The 24,106-nt window shown below is 59.2% G+C and overlaps 1 protein-coding gene across 3 annotated transcripts; it reads left to right on the top strand.

Annotated features, from left to right (window-relative positions):
- Positions 1-386: 386 nt before the first annotated feature.
- On the top strand, positions 387-23,195 carry AMOTL2 (angiomotin like 2). Of its 3 annotated transcripts, none has more exons than XM_055817351.1 (10): positions 387-680; positions 16,099-16,874; positions 18,356-18,590; positions 19,132-19,276; positions 19,433-19,525; positions 20,204-20,499; positions 20,611-20,903; positions 21,028-21,239; positions 21,409-21,561; positions 21,865-23,195. In XM_055817351.1, the coding sequence occupies exons 1-10, from the start codon at positions 513-515 to the stop codon at positions 21,921-21,923; spliced, it is 2,430 nt and encodes an 809-aa protein (XP_055673326.1). In that variant the 5' UTR covers positions 387-512; the 3' UTR covers positions 21,924-23,195. The 3 variants fall into 3 exon arrangements, with proteins under 3 accessions (XP_055673326.1, XP_055673325.1, XP_055673327.1); XM_055817350.1 differs by having other exon boundaries at positions 388-680; positions 21,406-21,561; XM_055817352.1 differs by lacking the exon at positions 387-680 and adding an exon at positions 15,712-15,829 and having other exon boundaries at positions 21,406-21,561.
- Positions 23,196-24,106: the final 911 nt, after the last annotated feature.

Genomic DNA, 24,106 nt, shown 5'->3' with positions numbered 1-24,106 from the left:
GGCCCATCCTCTGCCTCCCCGCCCGTCCTGTCTTATCCTAGCCCGGCCCATCCTCTGCCTCCCAGCCCGTCCTGTCCTATCCTAGCCCGGCCCATCCTCTGCCTCCCCGCCCGTCCTGTCTTATCCTAGCCCGGCCCATCCTCTGCCTCCCCGCCCGTCCTGTCCTATCCTAGCCCGGCCCATCCTCTGCCTCCCAGCCCGTCCTGTCTTATCCTAGCCCGGCCCATCCTCTGCCTCCCAGCCCGTCCTGTCTTATCCTAGCCCGGCCCATCCTCTGCCTCCCAGCCCGTCCTGTCCTATCCTAGCCCGGCCCATCCTCTGCCTCCCAGCCCGTCCTGTCCTATCCTAGCATCCTAGCCCGGCCCATCCTCTGCCTCCCCGCCCGTCCTGTCTTATCCTAGCCCGGCCCATCCTCTGCCGCTCGCCCCACGCCGTCCTAGCCCGCCCTATCCCGTCCTAGCCCGGCCCCTGGTACTCTCCTGCGGCGGCGTGAGTGGTTTTGCCCCGGATGGATGGGCGGGTTTTCCCCCGGAAACCACGAGCGGAGCTCGGCCCGGAGGCGGGGAGCTGCGCGGTCCTGGCCGGCTCCGCTGGCAGGGGAGTCCGTTACCTCCTCGGGGGAAAGGCCCTCTGCCCCCCCCCCCACAGGTGCCTTCCGCGTCCCGAGGGACAACGGGCAGGTGAGACCGACGGCGGCGTGCGCCCGGCCGCCGCCTCCTGTTTCCTACCCCCGCTGTGTTCAGGAGATGTGAATTCTGTGTTTCCCGAGCCCTGTCCCACCTAGGTCGCCGGCGGTTTGCCATCGGGACCCCGGGCGCACTCAGCACCGCAGCCGCCTGAGCCATGGCCGAAGCCCAACTGAACCCGGTGGTCCCGGCGTTCCATTGGCAGGCCCGGTTGTGATGTCAGGGGCCCAACGGTCCGCGGGCCGGTTGCTGGCGCGAGCTGCCTCGGGGCGCGAGCTGCCTCGGGGCGCGAGCTGCCTCGGGGCGCGAGCTGCCTCGGGGCGCGAGCTGCCTCGGGGCGCGCGCGGCGGGCCGGCCGGGCAGCCCCTCGTCCTGCCCCGCTAGTAAAGAAGTTTTTTTTCAATACTGCGTTTGTCGGTTGTTGCTCTGGGGTGGAAATTAGCGGGGGAAGCTGCGAGTGTTGACTCGGGAGGGGAGAATTAGCGGGGGAAGCTGCGGGTGTTGACTCGGGAGGGGGAATTAGCGGGGGAAGCTGCGGGTGTTGACTCGGGAGGGGGAATTAGCGGGGGAAGCTGCGGGTGTTGACTCGGGAGGGGGAATTAGCGGGGGAAGCTGCGGGTGTTGCTGCAGGGGAGACGCTTCCTCATGAAAGAAATGAAGAGTTTTCACGTCTAAGGGAAGCAAAGGAGGGAGCTGTGGAGGATAGCGGGCAGGTTCGATCACCCGGGGCAGCCCTTGTGGCCGGAGGGCTGCTGGCTTTTCACGCCCGCAGGGAGCCTGAGCGATGCTGTTTGGATTAATTAAAACTCCCTTCCTCGTTACTTCAGGAACTTAACTACGACTCCGCTTAGGCTTCGGGGCTTGGGCTGAGGAAGATGCCCGAGCCCTGCGGGCCGGCGGCAGGCCGGGCCGGCCGAGGAAGCAGCCCAGCAGAGGGCACGGCAGCCCCGTGCCCAGCCAGCCCTGCGCCGGCTCGGGGCGCCGCAGCCCGCTTTCCACGCGTTCCTTCTCCGCGGTCCGTGGGGCCTACCTGAATCCTGGAACCGGGATCTGGAGGGGTTGCAGAGTGGCTGTTTGAATTCCTGCGTAAAGGTGTGAGGTTTTTGACAGTTTAGCTGTGCGAAGCTGAGACTTGTCTGCAACGCTCCTGCTGGTTTTGTCCACAACTAAATCTATGGGGAGGGAAAGCCAGAACGCTAAGCCCACCAAACGGTATCCTACAAACTAGGAAAGGAGTAAGGATGGTCTTTGGGGAAGGGGTCTTCCCTGCCCCTAAGGCAGACACTGCACACGAGGCTCGTACAGCTGCCCTGCACGGCTCGCTGCCCTGTCAGCGGGCACAGTGCTGGGAGCAGGCACAATGCTTGTCTCCTGCCCTGGGACCCCCACCCTGAGAGCAGGCGTGGAGCCAGGAGGTTCTGGACCTGTGGGGCTGGAAGATTTCTCTGAAAGCACAACCCCCCAGCTGTGGTTTCCTCTGCTGTGCAGCGTAGCCCACCTCAGGAGAAGTCTTAGGGTTCAAAAAAAGATAACAGAAATTCTCTTGGGAATAGAGTTTGCTGTTTTAAGCAAGCTCCTCAGTGCCTCCTGGTAACACCACTTCCTTATCCTCACCAGGACAGTGTAAGGACAGTGATTTTAATGCTTTTAAAGGATTCTAAAACATCTGTAGGAATGGCTTTGTGTGTGCTTTGCTGTGCTGTGAGCGCAGGGTCAGCATGGCTGCAGTGCTCATCCGATGTCTGTATGACCTTTGCAGCCTGAAGGGTTTGTCCTAGACATAAAAGGACAGTTAACATAGAGTTACATGGTCTGATTCTTCTGTAAGTCATGTTAGTATGAAGACTATAGTGATCTCTAAAACATCAATAACCAGATATGTAAAGAAGTTAGAATTCTGTTAAATTAATGCCACCGGACTGGGCAATCTTTCCTCTTGTAGCTTTTTCTCCCCTTCTCTGTCATGTCTATAGCAAAATTTTCCTGTTTTGTTTCGGTTTGGTTTTCTAAAGGAAAATATAGTAACAGCTAGATGTGCAAGAGGCTGTATGTCATAACTCCAGCATGTCTTTACAGTGTGGTTTTACATCGGTTACATTTCTCAGTCCCTGTAATTTTTGCAGCTGATGGTTAACTTCATGACTTAATTCTTTACTATGCCTTTCAGCTTCTTGCTCAGTATGTTGATGTGTACTCAAAATGATGACATTTGGTGCATGTAAACCAGAATCTTGTTACCGGCCATTTAAATACACATGGATTACCTCTTTCCCATCTCCAACCCAATAGCAAACGCAGCTATTTTCAGAATCTAGTCTTATTAATTGTGTGTTACCTGACGTCTCTGCCTTTAGAGCAGCTTCAGCGTGAAAGCAATGTAGTTCACATACCTGGATGCTGAAGCAGCATATTTCAAATTAGTGACATAACAGTAATTCCGCAGAATAATTAATTTGGGGGGCTAGAGGAGTGATTGGTTATTTTAGATCTACATCTAATTTTAGGTATATAAAGCATAATATATTTAATTTTTCATTTAAATCTCATTATTTTACATGTGTTCAGGACAATGTCTGGGTGGCACAGAGCCATTTGCAAAGGGGACGTTTCCCCATTCTCCCCACCACACCCTGGGTCTAACACCAAGAGGGGCCAGGTTAGCTCAGAGCAGTTACAATCCCTGTCGTTGCATGGCTCTGGGCTCTGCACCCTAAAAAGCTGCTGCTGCCGCCTGTGCTTTCACTTAGTGCCTACAAATAGAGGCTTGGCCTGTGGGTTTGGAGCTTGGCGCTCCCAAACCAGCACTGCGAGTCTCGGCAGCACACGTTTGCTGATGCTTTCACGTCGCTCGCTCACCAGTCTTTGCCTGGGGTATCATCCCACTAAATATGATTCAGTTTGTCAACATAGCCGTGTTACGACTCGCGTGTGTTTAGCTGGTCAGCCCATTTTGTGCAGTCACTATCAAAGTGGGATCGCATGTGACAGCAGAAGCGGTTGGAAAAAATAGCTTCCATTTCACCCCAGATAGCTCTGAGGCTGAAACTTGCTCGCTCTTTTCCACTGCCCTGGTTCAGCAAGGTTACGCATTATAATGCGGTGCCTGTAGTTAAGGTACATTTATAATACTAGTTCACATTGGTTGCATTTTTTGTTCCCTGTAATTTGCATAGCTGAAGGTTAAGTTCACAGCTTCGCTGGGTATTATCCCTTTCAGTTTCCTGCTTGGGATGGGAATAGCTCTAAGCACATCTCTGTCCAGCAGCCCGTTTGTGCCCGTGTTTACGGTGCGTCGTAGCCGGTGGGGTGTATTTCACCCGAGCGCCTGCTGCTCCGACGTGCCTGGCTGGGCAGCCTCGTGCATGTGGGAACGCAGCACCTCACAGCACATTGCAGGAGCAGAGATGACCTGCATTTCAGGACCTCACGGCTTGTCTCTGCTTTCTGCCCTAAAATGGCCCCTCCAGGAGACAGGCTCCTTCTCATACCCAAGCGTCGGTCTGGGCAGTCTTACTCAGGATGTAAAATCTCAGAGCATGAACTCACCTCCTGGCTGAACTGAGAAGGGCAGGTCTGAATTCACCCCTCTCTTCTCACCTGCCCACTGACACCTCCCAGACATTCCTCCTTCCCCAGGGACTGTTGTGTTGTGGTGTCACTTGTCACTCTGCCCAGAAGGGACACCGCCATCTCCACCACTTTGTGGATGGAGGAGGACTCGAAGTGCAGGGCAGAGGGGTCCCTCAGCTTCCCAGCACCGTTGCCATGGCAGGGGCTTGTGTGGAGATGGCACATCATCTCACCGGCCACCGGTGCGCTGTCTGATCTTGGCTCTGCGCCATCTGACCTGATCTTGGCTTTCCACTATCATCCTCCTGGCATGAGGCAGCCTATAGCAGGGCAGGATTCACACTGCGAGATGCCGCCCTCCCACCCGAGCCCAGAGAGCCGGACTTCTGCCGCAGCGCCTGGGCCCATGCATCAGAAGAGGAGACTGGTGTGCCATCCCCAGCGCCCACTCAACACACCTGGAGGTGTGGTGGCCACAGGAACTTCTCACCCCTGTCCTGCTGTACCTTCAGGGCAGCTGGGTCATCTTGCCTAAGGGAAGCAGAAGGGGAAGGCAAGGGATGGGAAGGGAAGGTGAGGTAAAGGAAAGTAAGGGAAAGCAAGTGATGAGATGGGAAGGCAAGGGATGGGAGGGCAAGACAGGGCAGAGAGCACCTGAAGCACTCTGGCTAGGTCTCCTAACCCCATTTTGATGTCAGGATGGGAAGTCCCACCTACCCTAATATTTCCCCACCGCCGACCCCATGTGCTCCCATCCAGGAAACAGGCCCTGGGTGGGCAGCAGTGATGCCCAGAGCAGGCAACTTGATGCTGGAGGCCCAGAGAGATGCTGAGAGCCCAGAGGTGTCTCCACTCTGAACCATGTTTGGAAAAGGGCTGCAAACTGACACCTTGGAAAGTCTTGGTTCAAAGACAGAGTGCTTAGCTGAGGGCTCCAGCCTGCCCAGCGGGTGACAGCAGTGGTCCTCCTGCCGCTGTGTCTCCTGACCATGGTGCTCTGGGGCTTTATTCCTGACTCTCTCTTAGCACAAGCGAGCGGTTACACTTGGCCACTTGCTTCCTGGATCCAATACTCTTTTATCACATTCCGTCAGCGGCTGCTGGATTCATGGACCCTCTGGTCTCCGCGTGGCGCTGGCCTGAGTGGTGTGTGCACTGTGGCCATCTCCCTTGGGATGGCTCCTCGGCTGCACGGTGTGACTTTATTTACTTTTTCCTAACCAGATGGGGCTGCAACTAGTGGGCCAGGTGCTGCTGTCATGCAGCGAGCCGAGTTGTGTCATTCTTCTGTGGTGGAGGGCAAACAAAAATACCATGGCACAGAAAACAACACTGGAGATGGTGACTCATGCCCCTGCAATGCCACGTTAAGGTTCCTAGACACAGCCAGCCTTTTTTTTCTAAGCAGATGCTGAAATTTTCGGATATGAATTGCTAGGTTAGAACCCTCAGAGCACTTGCAAAAGGCCCGGAAAGGGAAGGTGCTGGTAGGCACTGGGGAAGGGTTGCATGCTCAGCACAGCCATGGCCACTTAGGAGGATCCTGCTGGGAAAGGTGACGTGGAAGCAGGTTAAACTTGGTGCTAGATGGAAGGGCAGAGGTACTGACACTTACGATCACAGAAATGCAGAGCCACACATGAAAGCCAATCCTATTTACTGGGACAAAACCAGTCTCTGAAGGATGCATTCATGTGTCCCAGCTGTGAGCTGGCTGTTGAAAGGTCTCCTGGACTTCTGCTGCACTGGGTGGTGATGAACAGAGGCAGAAAAGAAAAGGAAGAGCACAAGGAAGTTGCTTGCAGTAATGATACGATGTCCACAGGGAGCTCTGTGAAAGCTGGGGCTGCAGGAGGGGAGCTGGGGCAAGCCTTTGGGGCAGGCAGCCCCGCTCATGCTCCAGCACGGGCTGCAATTCGGGATAAACCCTCAGGGCAATCTGCATCATCTTAGTGCACAGCGGGTGGCTTGCTGAGCGTGTAAAGGAGGGATTGTATTCTAGGAGAATTAGTGCATTCAGCTCTGGGGCCCCGAGCACAAGAGGTGGACCTGTTAGCGTGGGTCTAGAGGAGGCCACAAAGATGATCCGAGGGCTGGAACACCTCTCCTGGGACGAAAGGCTGGGAGAGGTGGTGGTGTTCAGCCTGGAGAAGAGAAGGCTCCGGGGAGACCTTGCTGTGGCCTTCTGATATGTAAAGGGGGGTTATAGAAAGATGGAGAGAGACTTTTTACCAGGGTCTGTAGTGACAGGACAAGGGGAATGGTTTGAAACTGTAAGAGGGGAGATTTAGATTAATATAAGGAAGAAATTAATTAATTACAACGAGGGCGGCGAGGCGCCGGCACAGGCTGCCCCGAGCAGCTGTGGGTGCCCCATCCCTGGCAGCGCCCAGGGCCAGGCTGGACGGGGCTGGGAGCACCCTGGTGCAGGGGAAGGTGACCCTGCCCGTGGCAGGGTTGATCTTTAAGGCCCCTTCTGACCTGAACCACGCTGTGATTCAATGATCTCAAGCACGTGCCTCCCTTTAACTCTCGCTTTCAGCAGATGACTTATTTCCTTGTCAGGCCCCTCTGCCGCTCTTCCCAAAACCGTCTGGCTGTGAGTGGGAGCCGGAGCGTCCTGCCACTGGCAGCTGGATTTGGAGCAGAAGTGGACAACCCATATGTAACTAGGCAAGGTCGAATTCCACTTTCTGTTATGGTGTTTTACAGAAAGATGAAAAAGGAGCCTTTATGCGGCATCTCATCCCTTCAGAAGAGCAAATATTTCTGGCTTACGAAAATTCCTGAGCCTTCTTGTGTTCTTGTCCTGCAGGGCTTCTTCCTCTTCTTTACCTAGAGATTCTGAGCCTGATGTGGAGTTCAGATTATCCCTCGACACAGAGTCAGGACTAACTGCACAGGTGTGAATTCCTTGCACAGATAACTTGACAAACAGGAGCAAGTTCTGGGAAGTACAGCCAAAGAGTGAACTCCCTTGAAAAATGATTTCAAATTGAAAAAATGGAAGTTCAAAAGAGCATCAGAGAAAGGGGAAGCATATCATTTGGACTGGTTTTTTTTTAAAGAAACCAAAGTGCTGTTTCCTTCCTGCCTAGAAAGGCAGGTCCCTTGAAACCCCATAAATGAGAAATACTGCTGCTGTTTGTCAGACCGTGGCATCTGGGGACCGGCCAGGGAGTGAGAGGGTCAAGCAGCCCAGGAGACAGGTTATTCTGTAGAAACCGCTGAACCCACCGGTGGGACCAGACCTGCTTTAGCCTGCCAGTTTCTCTTCTCATTCAACACTGATGAGGCTCGAGGAGTATTTCAGTGGGGGCAAGCATTCGCAGGGGCATTGCTGCATCTGCTGGGTTGGTATTTGGGACCAGAGAGGATGGGAGTGTTCCCACTCACTTTCAGCGGGTTTTGTGGTAGGATGGGAGGTATGGGTGGGTATCAACTCCGCATGACGACTGCTGCTCTCCGGCCAGGGGGCTCGGCAGTTGGGGTCAGAACAGCGGCGCTCTCTGCTCCGACGGGCTCAGCTTTGGCATTGCATTGATTCAGTGCCCCCTGCCCGACGTGCTAAGGAGCAGGGCTGAGCGTTTCCAAAGGAAAACTCACATCAAACGCTGCCAGAAGGCTCTGGTGACCATATGGAGCTGGGAGAGGGGTGGGGGCCAGCCCTGACCTTTATTGTACGGAGGGCATTGCTGCTGACCCTCTCCCTGCCCCTCCAGGGTGGCTGTTCCCATGCAGCTCAGGTTGTTCCATGCAGTGCTCAGGGCTCTCTGCTAAATAAGACAACTAAACCCTTGAATCCAGGTTTTAGTGTTTCCATGTGCCGCCAAGTATCTTAATCTGGGCTGTTTGGGGAATTTTTATCCCGTGGATCCCTTGGTATGCCTGGAATGTTTGCTTTTCCTACTGTGTTCGTGTGTTTGAGGCACTCCTGTAAAAACAAGAGCTTCCTGCCTGCCTTGTAAATCTTTCCTTGATTGGCAGAGTTGCCTTCAGTGATTAATCAAGGGGCAAGCGAAGCTGACACCCTTGGGGAGCTTGCTCCTTGCAGATGCCCGGCACATGGGTGAGAGACCTGAGAGGGGGACCAGGAGAGCTGGCCGCGCTCCAGAGCCTGCCCAGGAGACACATGTGGCGACACCGGTTTTCGGTAAGAGCCTGGGAGAGGAAGAAATAAACGGAAATTCCAGCGAGCTAAGGAAATGCTCCAGAGGGCCGGGACTTCAGAGGCATTTTCTGTTGTATCATTGAGCACACAGCTAAAACATGTGGCTCCACTTGCAGGTCTTTGCTCGGTGGCCAGCGTAACCTTCCCACCTTGGCCGGGCTGGGGAAGGGTGAGGTTTAGCCGTGCACGGATGAAGACTCCTCCAGGACATGGGCCCAGGACAATGTAAAAGGGGAGTCTGCTGAGAAGACCAGGACCTCCTGAGAAGACCAGGACCTCCTGAGAAGACCAGGACCTGCTGAGAAGACCAGTGTTGGTGCACTTGGGCTTCATCTCCACATTCCCCTTGGAGGCTTCCAGGTGCCAGAGGCTCTGCCTGTATGTGATACAGGGTGCCGAGTTAGCTCTGAGGAACAGGTCACCTCCAGAACAACAAAAATAGCTCCAGCATCCTGGCCAGAGGAGCTCCAGTTTGCCCCAGCTAGTGCAGCTATTGCTCTTGTGACACTGAACTTGCGTGCCAGCACCGTCCTTGGCCAGAGCGGGCTGTGGGATTCCTGAACCAATGCTGTGTTGTGCAGGGCAGACATGTGGACCTGTCCCCACCTCCCCATGTTCCCAGAGGAGGCTCAACTTGGCAAAAAAGCTGGCTCATAGAGCAGAGCTGCAGGCTGCCAGCCACAGGACCCGCCACAGACTCACTGCCATAAGCAAGACGACCTTCAGCATGGGAGTCTGGCAGAAACTTGTCACCAAAGACTCCCAGTACCCATCATTTTCAAGTCCTGGTCTTCCCACTCTTTGCTTTGCTTTTCTCCAATGCTAGAGGCAGCATCTGTGCTGTGTGCTGGTGGGGAACACTGCCAGGATGAGAAGGTCCAGGAACAGAGCGCTCATGCATAGTGTCACAGCTGAGCAGGCAGCTGAGGAGGGTCTGTATGGCCACCAGCTGCACCACAGGAGGAGGGACAGGTAGCGGCATGGGAGTGCTGGGGACACATGTCCCTGCCTGAGGCAGCCGGCGTGGCTGCTGGCGGCTCCCAGGAGCTGAAGTACAGAAAGAGCATTTCTGCCACACGGAGCTGTAACAGTCTGGGCAGAGTCCTGCAGCGTCTCCCTGCTCTTGGACAAACTTCTCCTGAGGCCCTGACTCTGTTTATCCTTCTGGCTAATAACCAGGTGCTAGTTATGGGTCCTGAGCCCATCTCTCCACACTCGTCCGTGTCCCCCTGACAGACGAGACCAGGGGCAATACGGCCTGTGTGTCTATCCCTGTCGCACCTTTCTCAAGACAGTGTTGGGTTTGAAGCTGCTGCTGCTCCACCCTCCGCCTTTACACCCTGCTTTGCCTCAACTGTGTCTCCTCTGCACACTCGCTGGGCTGGAGGGAGCTATATAGAGAGATGGTCTTCGCTGTCCCCTGTCCACATCTGTCCTGATGCCACCCCAGCTTCCCTCACAACTACCATCACCATGTGCAACAGGAGAAGCTCAAAAATTCATGACAAGGGAGTCAAGGGATGTTTCCCAGCCACTTTGTGTCCACACAGGTTTTGCCTGCAGCCGCATCTGAGTAATGAGCCCCCGAGTAATCCAGCCATGTATTAGCAGTGACCAGCCCGGTGACACTCGCACTGTCATCATGCCAGGGGACGTTCAGTGCCATTAAGGTGTTACCTTCATGTCTGGCACACTGTTCACTTGTGTTTTCACCACAGCCAGCTCGCAGGCATGGCTCAGGTGTTCGGATGCAGCTGGCACTGTTCCCAGTGGTGACACAGAGCTTGTCTCTCCCCGTGCCACATCTAATTTATTAATACAGAGTAACTGTATTAATTGGTACGAGACCAGGTGAACAGGAGGCAGCATGGTGGCAGAGTCCTCAGCCAGGGAAGTGCTGGAGGCTGCTCTCCTGCAGACCTCTGCCTCCTCCTCAGGTTGTCAAAGAGGTGCCATTTCTTACCAAGGTTTTTCCTGCCAACCTCCTGAAATCCTGCTGCATCTCAGCACCCAACAGCCTTCTCCTTGGCAAACTGGCAAGACACAGACTGGATGGGTGGTCCACGAGACAGGTAGGAAATTGGCTCACAGGCTGCGCTCAGACGGTGGTGACCGATGGTTTTGACTCTGGCTGGCAGCCTGTCCACATGCAGGGTCCCCCAGGGATCGATTCTGGACCCCCCACTATTCCACATCTTCATAAATGATCTAGATGATGGGGTTTAAGGCGCCCTCACCTGCTGACGATACCATACTGGGTGGTGAGGTGGACATGCCAGAAGGGAGGGCCATCTTACAGGCTGGAAGAGTGGGCTAGCAAGAACGGAATGAAGCTTAATAAAGACAAGTGCAAAGTCCTGCACCTGGGACAAGAGAACCCGAGCCCAGTACAGGCTGGGAAGCACCTGAAAGGGACCTGGGGTTCCTGGTGGACCTGGCTGAACAGGAGCCAGCTGGGAGCTGCTGCAGCGATGAAGGCAAGGCAGATCCCAGGCTGCATCTGCAGGGGCGTTACTAGCAGAGACAGAAAAGTGATCATCCCACTCTACCCAGCGCTTGTCAGGCTGCACCTGCGGTGCTGGTCCCCCACATTTCAAAAAAGATGTGGACAGACTGGAGAGGATCCAGTCTGGGCCACATCAACCTGGAGGCACTCCAGAGCAGAGACAAGTGTGCAAACAGGTGACACTGTGTCACCCCAGGCTCCCACCCAGCGCTGGGGCAGGGGATGGAGCCGTCCCCTCCTCCCAGCAGTGCCGGAGCCATGGGGGGTTCCTTGCCAGCCCTCCTGTGGGAAGGAAATCACACCCGGTGCTGCGCATTTCTCAAGAAAGAGTGAATATGCCTCAAATGTGAGAACGTGGCCAAACAACAGTGAAGGGCTCTGCTATGGAAATGCCGAGCCGTGTCCCCTGGGGCTGGTGGCTCCTGGCATCTTGCTGGGCTGCGGTGGGCGGCCGTGCTTGACCTTTGTTCTTGCCGACATCTCCTTGGTGGATGCCGGCGACTGAAACCAAAGCCCTGGGTCCCACCGCGCCGGGGCACGCAGCTCAGGAACAGTGAACCCCTTTCAGGAAACAGGAAAATAAAGGAAAGCAGTACAGGACAATTTAACATCCAGGAATGGAAATGACTCAGGGGGTTTAAAACACAGAAAAGAGGAGGAGGAGGGTCCCAGCCCCTTTCTGATGGCCACGTGGCTTTGTTACAGGTTTGCACATTGTCCCTTGCATTTCCTGCTTCAGGACAGGGTTTGGCCCGTGCTGCCTGTTTGGCGGGGCTGGGGGGCACAGGGGCATCCAGCCTCGATGTCTCCTTGCTGGTGGCAGCTTCCCAAGGGCCAGGCAAGGCTCGGGGCTGTCCCTGCCACTGGGCATTGGTTCTGGTCCTGCTGAGTGGCTGCTGGAGCCAGAGCCAGCAGCGGGGATGGCAGGAGGGTGAAGCTGCGGCACTGCAGAAGAAGCGCGCACACCCAGGAGCGCATCCCTGACTGTCATGAATCTGTGTTATCCTGTGGCTGAACAGCAGTCCGGGGGGGTTCCAACCATGCTTTTCCCTGCCCCAAATTCCTGAGAAGGGGCTTTGTGAATGTGTGCATGGCATCACCTCCCTGGGTGTCTGATTGATGGACAACTGCGGCAAAAGTACCTTTAGTGGGGAGCAGGGATGTCCCCTGGGTTACCCAGGTGCTAGTTTTGGGATATCCCAGCTGCATGGCAGGTAGTCCTGCCCTGCCCCAGGGGGAGAGCATGCAGGACAAGGTGTGGAGAGGGAGCAGGAGCACTGCCAACCCTGTGTGACCCTCACCTGGGGTCAGACCCAGCATCCCCCCCAAACAAGGGGGAGTCTCACTGCTCCGGCTCTGGGACAGATGTGCACGGCATGGAGGCAGCTGGCTCTTTCCTGGAGTGATGGGGCAGGTAGAGGCAGTGCTGGAGCTGTGTCTCGGGGGATGGTTGCCTGTAGGGTTGTCCCCATCTGCCTTTTTGCAGCGGCACCGACCCTGGCCCCCATATTGCTTCAGCTGAGCCCTCCCCCCCCCCCCCCCCCCCCCCACCCCAGGCTGTCTGGGCTTCCCCCCGGGCAGGAAGGGATCTTTCCTCTCCTTCCTCCACCAAGGAAGAGCTGTATCAGTCAACAGCTCATGAAGCAGCAACAAAAAGAGTGAGGGGACTGGGCAAAAGCCAGGAGGACCCCATGCCCCCCCCCTGCCCTCCCCAGCCGGTTGAGGAGTGTTTCCCATCTGAGCTGCGGCACTGGGAAAAGCCATGGGAATGGGGTTCCCACCATCGCACAGCAGCACCCCAGGCCACACATCCGCACGGGGGCAGAGCTGGGGCACCCCCCAAAATGGTGTGACTCCCATTTCAAGCTGCTGGAGAGAAACCAGTATCAGAGGACAGGGAAGAGGAGTCGTGATCAGGCCTGGCATCTTGTGGGGGTGTCGCCAGGACTGGAGCGCCCAGCTGGGATGCTGGGTGGCAAGGAAGAGCCTGGGTGCTGCCTTTGCTGCCTGCCCATGGGATTGCAGCATCCCGGTACCTTCAGGGGGCAGCCCAGGGGGTCTCCTGCCCTGCACCCAGCACGGACCCTGGCACTGGGAAGGAGTACAGGAAAGGTGCTTGTGTGATTCCTTGAAGTCCAGCCCTCCTTCCCACCTGGCTGCACTTTGAATCAGGAGCTTGGGAGAGAAGCAGGTACCTGGAGGGAGCTTTATAGGGCAAATCGCCACAGAGTGGTTTGGGGAGTTCAGCACCCTGCAGCCCACAGCAGGGCTTGGCAGCTGGGGGACACTTTCACCACCACAGCCATCACCCCGGGGAACGTGCTGAGCCCAGCCTAAAGCTGGCTGCGCACCTCCTCTCCATTGCAGGCACCTTCAACTGCCTGCAACGCCCGGTTATCCGGCACGGCCGAGGCATTTCGGGAGCTGTGAAGACAGCCGAGGTGATCTCATCCCGCGAGTATTTTCTTGGCTCATTCGTCTCGCTCCAACGCCTCGCCTATAAGGCTCGGCGGTGAGGTCAGTGGGAGGGTTTGGCATTGTGGAGCCATGTGTCACCCGGGGAGCCTGGGACAGCGGCACCTGCGCTCGCCTGCCGCTCCAGGGGACGATGGAGCTGCGAGTCGCAGCCCCACGGCAGGACCCCCGCCAGGCTGCCCACCCACACCCTCCCACATGGGCAGAGGGTCCGTGTGGGCAGCCCCCGGCATGCCCTGCCGCTGCCTGCTGCCCACCAGGCCCGGCACAGGGCTGCCGGCTGCTGTCTCGCCTCTTCCAGGGGAAAACAAAAAGGTTGAGGCTTTTCCTACCTCCAGCATTAGAAAGAAAAAGAGGAAACTCTTCAGATCACTTTCCAAAGGGGTGTTACCAGCCCAGGAGGGGTTTCCTGCTGCCAGAAATAGAGCAGTGTTCAGATAAGGAGGGAAGCAGGATGACGCAGGTGTAGATAAGGCTGGTGGATGAGCCGGGAGAGGCGGCCTGGCTGCCAGGGGAGCTGGGCTGGCTCCCGGGGGGCTCAGGGTGGGTTGCCCCATCCCCTCGGGAAAAAGCAGGGCAGACACACAGCCTTCAGAGGTGCTGCTGCTGGGCTTGGGGTATCTTGGAACAGTGCATCTGTCCGTCCATCCATCTGCCCGTCCATCTATCCAGCTGCTGCTGGGCCTGGACTGGTGCTTGGTGACACAGGGACAAGAGCCATGCCCTCTTCTCATCCCCACAAGAGGGTAGACCCTCGCTGGGTTTTCAGGATCTCCCCCATACCCACGGGGCTGGGGCTGATTCCCACCTCCGAAACTCCAGCCAGGCAGGATTTGACTTGTGACTGGTAAAACTGTGCTGAAAAACTTGTTTCTTGAGCCCCGTTACTGTTTGACGAGCTTCCCGGTGCTGAGCACAGGCTCAGGACCTGCCTGGGTGGGGATGCTGTCAGGCTTTGTTAAGCCTGAATCCAGCATGACCACGCCAGAGCCGTGTCCTTCATCTCTGCGCCTGTAACACGGCGCTCTTCTTCCTCCACGCACCGACTCCTCCCCGTGCACCTTCTCTGCACGCTTCCCTGCCTTGGAGTCTGTTACCTGCTACACGTCGGGGATTTATCCCCCCTGCTTCCCCCCATTTTTTAGAAGAAAACCCAGCGTGAGAGAGCTGCGCCTGCAGCCCCTAGACTGCTAGCACATCCCGTGGTGCTTGGGGTCTCCCCGGGGTGATGCCACCCGGAGCAGCGTTCACGCCAGCAGGAGCAGCAAGGCAAGGAGATGAGGGGAGACCACCGTGTCCGTCCCCCTCCCAGACCTGCCTCCAGATCTGCACCAGTTGGAAGATACCGGCTCCCCCCTCACAAGAATAGGAGCTTAATGTGCCGGAGCTAATTAGCAATTTTCCCCTGCACCTGCCTCGCCGCCTGCCCTCGGCCATCTGCCACCTCGGGGCCTCGGTGCTGAGCTCCGCATGGGCAGCCCTGGGCGCGGGGGGCTTGCGGGGGGCTTGTGTCCTGTGCTTTGGGGTTGGGGGTCCTCCAAAGCTGAGCTGAGGCTCTTGAGCGCTGAAAGGAGAAAAGGAATTTGGCCCTATGGGCTCGTGCCCCCTCGTGTCCCCGGCGCGGCGGATGGCCAAGCCCCACGGCGGCCCCGCTGGGACGGCGTCTGCCCAAGAAGGGAAACTGAGGCCGGGAGAGGGGCAGGGGCCGTCCGAAGGCGGTGACCCCCATGCTCCGCAGGCCAGAGCTGCCGGGGCGGCTGTGGCGAGGCGCCCCCCAGCCGGGGGAGGCGAGGGGGCTGCGGGCAGAGCAGATGGGCCAGGGGGGGCCGGGGGGCTGGCGGGGTGTTACGGACAATGGGGCGGCTCCGCCAGCAGCCGAGCGGGGGGGGAAGGTGTCTGTGCTCCAGGACAGCTGGTGGGCAGAGCCCCCCCGCAGCTGCCAGCCCCCCCGCACGCCCGCGGCGCACATCGGCCCCCGCCCTCCCCCCGCTGCTGCCCCCCCAGCCCCCAACCCCCCGTGGCCGCGCGTGGGGCCCCCCTGCAGCCCCCGAGCCGAGCGCCCCGGGCATCCCTGCTCGTCCCCGGGGCCGTGGGGGGACCCCCGGGGCTCGGCGTGCCGGGGGTCGCGGGAAGGCTCTGGGCGAGGGGGGGGACGGGGGAGCGGGGCTGCACGTCCCTCCCCTCCCGGGAGCGCGGGGGCTGCAGCCGCCGGCCCCAGGAGCTGCCCCGCGCCCCCCGCACGCCCCCTGCCGGCGGCCCCGCGGGGCGGGCGGGGCGGGGCGGGGCGGGCGGGGCGGGCGGGCCGGCCCCGCATTCCGGGCATAGCAGCGCCCGGGCCGGCCCCCGCTGCCGGCGGGACGCCCAGAGCCGCCGCCGCGCTCCCCGGGCAGCACCGCCGCCGCCCCGCTCCGCCATGCCCCGGTAAGTGCCGCCCGCCGGGGCCCCCACCGCCACCCGGCCGGGGGGGGGGTGTCCCGCCCGCCTCCCCTGGCCCCGGGGCAGCGCCGGTCGTCGCTCGGGCCGTGGGGAGCGGCCCCCCCCCGCCGTGGGTGTGATGGGGGCGGCAGCGCTCGGCCCCGCCGGCACGTCCCGGTGCTGGGCCCCGCTGCTGGAGGCAGCCCCTCGGCCCCAGGGCCTGCGCTGCCCCCCGCCCGCGCCGGGCCGCCCTTATCGCGCCTCTCCCCGCGCAGGTGCCTCGGCGTGGCCGGTCGCCGCTGAGCCCCCGCGGTGGGACCGTGGCGCTGCCCGCGATGCGGACGGCCGAGGAGTCCAACGGGACGGTCCTGCACCGCCTGATCCAGGAGCAGCTGCGCTACGGGAACCTGACGGAGAACCGCACGCTGCTGGCCATCCAGCAGCAGGCCCTGCGCGGCGGGGGGGGCCCCGGGGGGGCCGGCAGCCCCCGCTCCTCCCTGGAGAGCCTCAGCGCCGAGGAGAGCCAAATGGTGCAGCAGTCGGCGCGGCAGGAGCCGCAGGGCCAGGAGCATCACTCCGACCACGTCTACCTGGAGAGCAGCGTCCATCGGCTCTGCCAGCCCCTGCACAAGGGCGAGGAGCTGCCCACCTACGAGGAGGCCAAGGCGCACTCCCAGTACTACGCCTCGCAGCGGGGCGGGCAGCGGGGGGAAAATGGTCCGCGCGGGGCCGAGAGCGGCACCCGCCGCCCCGACGAGGGGCTGAAGGACCTGAAGCACGGCCACGTGCGGTCGCTGAGCGAGCGGCTGATGCGGATGTCGCTGGAGAGGAATGGGGCCAAAGCGCAGAGCCCCATCAGCGCCTCCCACAGCTACCCCCAGCTCTCCCGCCACCACCAGCTCGCTGCCCTGCGAGGGCAGCACCCAGAGGGGCCGGAGCCACGGGGACCACCCCCGGAGTATCCCTACGTCATCCCTTCCCAGGACGCTTACCTGGCCGAACCCCAACCGTGCTCCCGGGAAGGCCCTGGATATCAGCATCCCGAAATCAGGTAACGTGTAGCCCCTGGACCCGGCTTTTGGGGGGGCCTGCTGGGGGCCTCCCAGCCGCAGTGCCCCAGGAGCAGCTGGGATGGATGCTCGGAAGATGCGGGATGCGGAGAGCAGTGGGGGACCTGGGGCAGCTGTTGCTGAACCTCTCATCCTCGCAGGGCCAGGTCCAGCTCAGCCCGAGGGGCTCTGTGCGGACCCTTCTGGTCCTCTCCTCTCCCCAGTTTCTCTTGGCACAGTTGGGTTTTTCCAACTGGTGGTAAACTTCCCGCTGCCTCTGCAGACCCTGCCCCCTTGCCATGCACTGGGAGGAATTTGGGGTTAATTTAGGAGCTGGAACCAGCTCAGGAAACTGCTAAATGTGGAACAGGCATGGGGCAGGGTGGAAGGCAAACGCGCTCCCCGCTCCATGGAAACCCACACCCGTGCTCCTGAGCCGGTCCACGTAGCACTGGTTAGCTGCCGGTGCCGTGGGACTGCTGCTGAGCTGAGCCTGGGCTGGTGCCGGGGAGTTTGTGGAGGCGATGAGCAGTGCCGGGCAGCTCCGGCCCTTCCCTTTGGCAGCTTGACGCCTCTGGCAGAGCCCCAGGTTGCCTGTGAGAGGGCCACGGAGAGGTCTGGGAGGCCCGGAGGTCTGGGCATTGCCTGGCATTTGAGGAGGACTGGAAACAACTTCCTCCAGTGTGGAAAATGATGGGAAGAAGGGAACTGGAGGCTTGATGGGAGGGTGAACGCTGCTTCCAGACCTCCTGACCTATCCAGGCAGAGAGCGATAGCATCTCCAGCAGGAAAACCTTCTCCTTCCAGGGAACAAAGAGGGGAAGGGGAGCTGTGAGGAAGATGTATTTATTCTTCCTCGCTCCTATATCATCCCGCAGGAATGCAGGCCCTTGGCGGGCAGCCCGCGACAGAGCAGGGCTGGGCTGTGCACAGCCACCCAGCTTGGGGTGCTCAAGGCGGCCGTGGGATGTCGAGGAACTTGGAGTGGGCAACGCGAGGGGCGGCTGGGCTGGCCCTGCTCCTCCAAATATAGCGAGGACATATAAATAGTTTGGTGGTGAGGAGCCGTGCCAGGAGCCCTTGCTTTGCCCAGACACCAAGGATAAGGGGCTTCCAAGGTGCATCCTTTGCTGAGCTGTCATCGGTCTGCAGCATCCCCAGCAACAGGGTGGGTGTGGGCGGCTGGGAGCCCATCCTGGCCCACTGGCCAGGTCCTGGAGCTGTCAGGTGAAGGTATCCCTGCAAGACAGGGTTTATTTTGTGTTCGAGGGTGCTCAGATGAGCACCTCTTAGAAAGAAAATGCTATCCAGCTCTGAAAAGCAGGAGAGGTGCTTCCTGGATCCTTCCTCCTCCTTTGGGGTGACCTGGAGGCACTGATACCCCCTTGGCCCGTGGGTTTGGTGCGGTCAGTGAGATGCCGGAGATGCGGTCGGCTCTCCCTCCCCATGAAGCCCCCTTGAGCATCCTTCTCCCTCCCTGCAGGGTGCTGCCCACCCACGTCCCCACCGCTTTCCTGCCGCTGCCAGGCAGCCTTTGCCCGGGAGCCCTGGGTCCCGCCGGCGTGGAGGCACTGGTGAGCGCCCAGGCAGTCTCAGCTGGCAGCCGCCTGGCCCGGGCAGACGCGGTCCTGCGGGAGAACGAGAGGCTCCAGCGGGAGACCGAGAAGCTGCGGCGGGAGCTGGAGAGCTGCACCGAGAAGGCAAGCCGCATCCAGAAGGTGAGCGAACGGCAGCAGCCCCTCAGCCTTGGCATTGTGTCCCCCCTGCCCGCGGAGATGCTCAACCAGCTGCTGTGAAAATTCGCCCCCTTTAGTGTTTTAATCCCTTCTCCTCCTCCCTCCGGCGGCTTGTTCCCCTCCGAGCAGCTGTGTTTCAGCGGCGCGGCAGCCGGGACTGGGGAGAAGGAGCCCATTCTCCAGTGCCCTCCTCCCTCCGCCTGTCCCCCCCATCCCCAGCCGCCACAGAAAGCCCTTTGTGCGGCTCTGTACAAGGGGCGGCTGTTCCCTGCCGGCCGGGCTATGGCAGAGCCAAAACCTGCAGAGGGACTCTTCTGCAAGAAGAAAGGCAGAAAAAATTCTTCCCCCTCCCCCCAAAACGTGCGCTGGGGGTCAGCCGCGGGGGGGGGGGGGGTCCCATGGGTGTGCTGAGCTCCTCTGGCAGCTTGGGTTGGGCTGAGTGACCTGAGTGAGCTTTGGCCAGCATCTCCCTTTCCTCATTCCATGAATATCTAACCCTGGCCTGTCCCTTCCTCCGCCCCAGCTGGAGAGCGAGATCCAGCGCATCTCAGAGGATTACGAAAACCTCGTCAAGGCGTCTTCCAAGCGGGAAGCCTTGGAGAAAGCCATGAGGAACAAGAGAGATGGCGAGATGCGACGGCTCCAGGACTTCAACCGGGACCTGAAAGGTGAGGGACCCTCTGTGTCCCCATCCCCACGGGCACACTCTGTCCCCTGGCTTTTCCCCCCCGGCGGTGTTTCCAGGGTAAGCCAGGCTTCTCCCACTTCCTCCAGCTGAAATCTTGCATTTAAATCTTAATTGGGTTTAATTGCCTTTGGACCAGAGCGGCTGGAATCTGCGAACAAGCAGCTGGCCAGCAAGACCCAGGAAAGCCAGGAGAGCAACCAGGGCAGCGTGGCCAAACTCCTGGCGCAGAGTAAGTCCCGGGGGATGCCCGTCCTCGCCTGGCTCCTGGAGGCACCCGGACGGTGGGCTCAGCACGCAGTGGGCTCAGCACGCTCCCCTTCGGCGGAGGAGGAGGCGGGTGGCGGAGGAGGAGGTGGGTGGCGGGCAGCAGCTCTTGCCTTCCCCGGGGAGGATGGAGCAGCTCTTGGCGCTGGACTCAAGCCATTAATCCTGGCCGGCCGGCCGGCGGCGTGACCCGCATTCTCTGCATTCCTGCCGCCCAGCCGGCTCTTCCAACACTGAGCCCGCACTCCCGCCCGCGCCAGCCGCCCTTCTCTCCCTCCCTCCTACACCTCGCAGCTGCGCAGGCCTGGGCTTTGTTTTGGGAAAATACACCTAAATCCGTTACTTTAGCAGAGACGCACGGTATTGGTGCTGTGTGGGAGGAATTGCATCCCATTCTCTTTAGGTGGCTGGATTCACGCCAGGCAGCTTTTACTCTTCACAAACTAAAATTTGGGCTGGAGTGGAGGCTTTCAGCCCTCTGCCTGGGTGGCTGGGATGCCACCAGCCCCCATATACCCTGCGTGCTTGGGGAGGGACGGCACGGCCACGTTCTGGGGAGCCAAGACCCCCCTCCGTGGGGCCTTGTGGACCGGCCTTAGGGCAGCAAAGCCTTTTCGGCTGAGGCTTGGGGTCTCTCTTGCAGGCTACGAGCACCAGCAGGAGAAGGAGAAGCTGGAGCGGGAGGTGTCCCTGCTGCGCAGCGCCAATGAGGACCAGCGGCGGCGGGCAGAGCTGCTGGAGCAGGCGCTGGGCAGTGCCCAGGCGCGGGCGGCCAAGGCGGAGGCCGAGCTGCGGAAGAAGCGCGCCTACGTGGAGAAGGTGGAGCGGCTGCAGGCAGCCCTGGGCCAGCTCCAGGCCGCCTGCGAGAAGCGGGAGCAGCTCGAGCTGCGGCTCCGTACCCGCCTGGAGCAGGAGCTGAAGATGCTGCGGGCTCAGCAGGTGGGTGCCGGCGAGACACAGTGGTGGGTGCCGGCGAGCCGCAGTGGGTGCTGCATCCTCCCAGCACCTCCTCATCCTCTCTTTTTGTTGGGGTTTTTTTTACCACTGCAGAGACAGGCAGGTGCTGTGGGCGGGGGGATGCCAGAACTGAGTGCCCACACACTCTCCGAGCAGCTGAGGGAGAAGGAGGAGAAGATCCTGGCCCTGGAGGCCGACATGACCAAGTGGGAGCAGAAGTACCTGGAGGAGTGCACCATGCGGCAGTTTGCCATGGACGCTGCAGCCACTGCGGCCGCCCAGCGGGACACGACCCTCATCAGCCACTCCCCACGGCACTCGCCAAACAGCAGCTTCAACGAGGACCTCCTCCTGGCCAGCCACAAGCACCAGGAGATGGAGAACAGGTAGTCCCACCTTGCCAGAGGTGTTTTCCCAGACAAGCTTGTGCCGTGTTCTGGTTGGGCAGGGCCCGCATCCTCCTCTCCCCCTCCGGCTCCTCTCCCAACTTCTGCCTCTTCTCCTCTCCAGGTTAAAAGCCCTTCATGCCCAAATCCTGGAGAAGGATGCCGTCATCAAGGTCCTGCAGCAGCGCTCACGGAGGGATCCCAGCAAAGCCCTCCAGGGCTCCCTGCGGCCAGCGAAGTCTGTGCCCTCCATCTTCGCTGCCTCTGCCGCCCCGAGCTGGCCAGGGGCCGGCCAGAGTGACCGGCTGGCCGAGGGCAGCTCCCGGGGCATTGCAGGTAAGCACGGGCACCTGCCAGCTCCCTGCCTTTGCTCGGCAGCAAGGATTTGCTTCCAATTTCCTCTGCGGTTTTGGAAGCAGAGAGCCTGGGGAGTGGGGATTTCTCCGGTGAGCCATAGGGACTGGCCGGAGGAGCTGGCGATCCCTAATGGCATCTCCTCCAGCAGGCAAAGCCACCGCCGAAGGGGCGGCAGCACCCGCTGCCCTTCCCCTGCCCTCCCACTCCAAGCATGGCAGCAAGGACGGCAGCACGCAGACGGATGGGGTGGCCGAGAGCAGCGAACAGGGCGAGGGCACCGAGCACCCAGCCGGTGCGCTGGGTGAGTCCCCCTGGGGAGGCATGGGGGAGAGCTGGGGGTGCTTCAGTGTGTGGGCTTAGCACCCAGGAGACGGGCTGTGCACAAGCTTCGGTCATTTTTATAAGGCATTTTAAAGGCCCCAGTTGAGTCTGGTGGGTTCAAGTCCCTGCAATCACTCGTCACTTTTTTAGGTGCAGAGCTTTTTTTGTGAACACCCTGGGGGACGCTGGCCCAGTGGCACACTTGCTGCTGGCCCTTTGGTGGGATGGGCGCCATGCTGATGCCCTTCACCTCTCCTCCAGCTCTCACCTTCTTTCCTTGCAGAGAGCTCAGCTGCTGCCAGAGCCCCGGACCTGTCCGACATGGTGGAGATCCTGATCTGAAGCCACCCAGGGGCCGCATGCTGGCCCCTCCACCCTCCCTGCCTGCCGCACAGGCATTGCCGCCCTGCCTGGGACAGAGGAGCCTGCGGGAAGGAGGAATGAGCCTGGAGCTCAGCAGCATCCCCGCGGCCAGTTTCAGCAGGTGGCCCCCGCATGTGGAAGGGCCACCGTGCCCACTTGGCACCCACATGTGTCCCCAGCTGCGCGGGGCGCGCTGGAGCCCGGGGACCTCACCGTGGTGACAGGCCCTCGTGACTCCCCTGTAAATACACCCAGGTTTTGTATGACGGGAGCAAATGTATTTATCGTTTCCGCCTCTCTGCCCTCCTGAGGCAGGGGGCTTCTTCCCATCTGCTCCATGGTTGGCTCCATTGCCAGCCCACCTCTGGGTCTGGCCATTTGCACCCACCCGGGTGCTTGACTTCCAACTGGAAAATCCCTCTCCGTTCGCCCAAACTCTACCCTCTGCGCGAGGGCAGAGCTGGGAAGGATCCTCCGTGGGTCCCATCGACTGCCCAGATCCACGTGGCCAAGCCAAGCGCTGGGAGCCCCAAACCTCCGTCACCTGCATCCCGCCTCTGGCCTTATCACAGACGGGCAAGCGGTTTGGGATGGAGCGGTGGTGGAGCAAAAGAGAAAATGATAATCAAGGGAATGAAAGGTGGAGGAGAACCCCCCTTGAAACTGGAGGCGAAACGCTTGGAGCGAACCGAGGACAGCTGATGGAGGGGGTGGGACACGCCACCCCTCTCCTGGCTTCATCCCACCATCGCAGCCCCCGGCTACTGGCAGCTGGCTTCTGCCCATAGCCAGCGCTGGCGTCTCGCTCCTCTGAGCTCAGACGCTTCTCGTCCTTGGCCTTCGTGTATATATTTTTTTTTTCTTTCTTTCTTTCTTTCTTCTTCAAACGTGCATTTGCTGGACAACTGCATTTTTTATTTTTCTTTCCCAGACACGTAAAAAATGCGTTCGGTTCTCGTGCATTGTTTACAAAGTGGAAAATAAACAAACAAAAAATTATGAAAGAGGAAAAAAACCCCCACAACTTAATATATTTTATATTAATATTGGTATTTCTTTTTAAGTATTTTTTTTCGTGCTGTGAACTTTTTTTTTTCCTGCCAAAGATGATGAGTTCTTGTTTGTGCGTTTTAAGTTATCTTAAGTATTTAAATGTAAACCTGGCTGTTTCGTTATGCCGCCCTATACCGAGATTGCTGTAGCATTCCACTTGGTATAACAATATTTTAATAAAAAAAACCCAAATATTGACCCATGGCTACTTTTTTTTTTTTTTTCCCCCCCATGCGATGGGGCAAGGCAGAGGTGCTGCTGGGGGAAGGGGTCTAGGGGTGGCAATGCCTTGGCTGAAGTGCTGCCCTGCCCTTCCCAGCTCCCCAGGCGCCAATTTGGGGTGCAGCTGCATGGGAGAGGGGAAAAAAGTGCTTAAGAGCATCTATGTGTTCTTTGAAATCCCACTGGGATCCCATTTCCCCACGCTGATGGGGAAAAAGGATGAAGTTGCCTAGAAATGTCCATGTAGTTCCCTCCCTGCATGTAGTACTCTGGTATCTCCATCCTGATGGGATCCTCCTCTTCCTCACAGGACCCGTTCCTGCCCTCCTATGCCCCCACCATGGGGACTCCTTGAGGGCCACATCCTCAAGCACAGCTGGACCTGATCCTCAAGCTCTCCCCTGGCTTTGTCAGCCACCTCCAAGCCCTTCCCACCCTGCCTGGCTCCTTGGTCTTCTGGAAGACCAGATGTTCTCCTAATGTTAGAGCTAGGGCTGCCTTAGGACTTCCACAGCCCCATCGTGCTGCTCCCCAGCACCTCCCCTCTGAGCTTGGTGTTTGCTTATGTCACTTAGTTTTAATAGCTGTCACATTTATGCTTCCCAGGGAGCATCCCTGGGGACCCTGCTCTGGCTGCTTGGGTGCTGGCAGCCTGGCTGGAGCCATCACCAGCTGGGCTGGGGCTTTCCCTTTTATGCATCTCTTGGCATTTATTGGCAGCTCTTTTTTTTTTTTTTTTTTACTCTTGCTGTCCCTGGGGACCGGGAGATCGCGTGTGAGCCTCTGCAATGGGCTTTAGCTGGGATTATGCCGAACAATGGCATAAGAAACCAGCTTTGCTGCCAGCTCCTCCCTGGAAGGTGGCTCAGGACTCCGTTGAGGATCAC

Source organism: Falco peregrinus, chromosome 12 (assembly GCF_023634155.1).
Source record: "Falco peregrinus isolate bFalPer1 chromosome 12, bFalPer1.pri, whole genome shotgun sequence".
In the NCBI taxonomy this organism is placed as follows: Eukaryota; Metazoa; Chordata; class Aves; order Falconiformes; family Falconidae; genus Falco; species Falco peregrinus.
The sequence above is the reverse complement of the archived record's forward strand: the minus strand, read 5'-3'. Positions and strand labels throughout refer to the sequence as shown.

Coding starts and splice junctions, on each gene's coding strand:
- AMOTL2 (XM_055817350.1), top strand. CDS start 513: ATGGGCGGGTTTTCCCCCGGAAACCACGAGCGGAGCTCGGCCCGGAGG. Junction 18,591..19,131: donor AGGCAAGCCGCATCCAGAAG/GTGAGCGAACGG, acceptor CCTCCGCCCCAG/CTGGAGAGCGAGATCCAGCG. Junction 20,904..21,027: donor CACCAGGAGATGGAGAACAG/GTAGTCCCACCT, acceptor TCTCCTCTCCAG/GTTAAAAGCCCTTCATGCCC.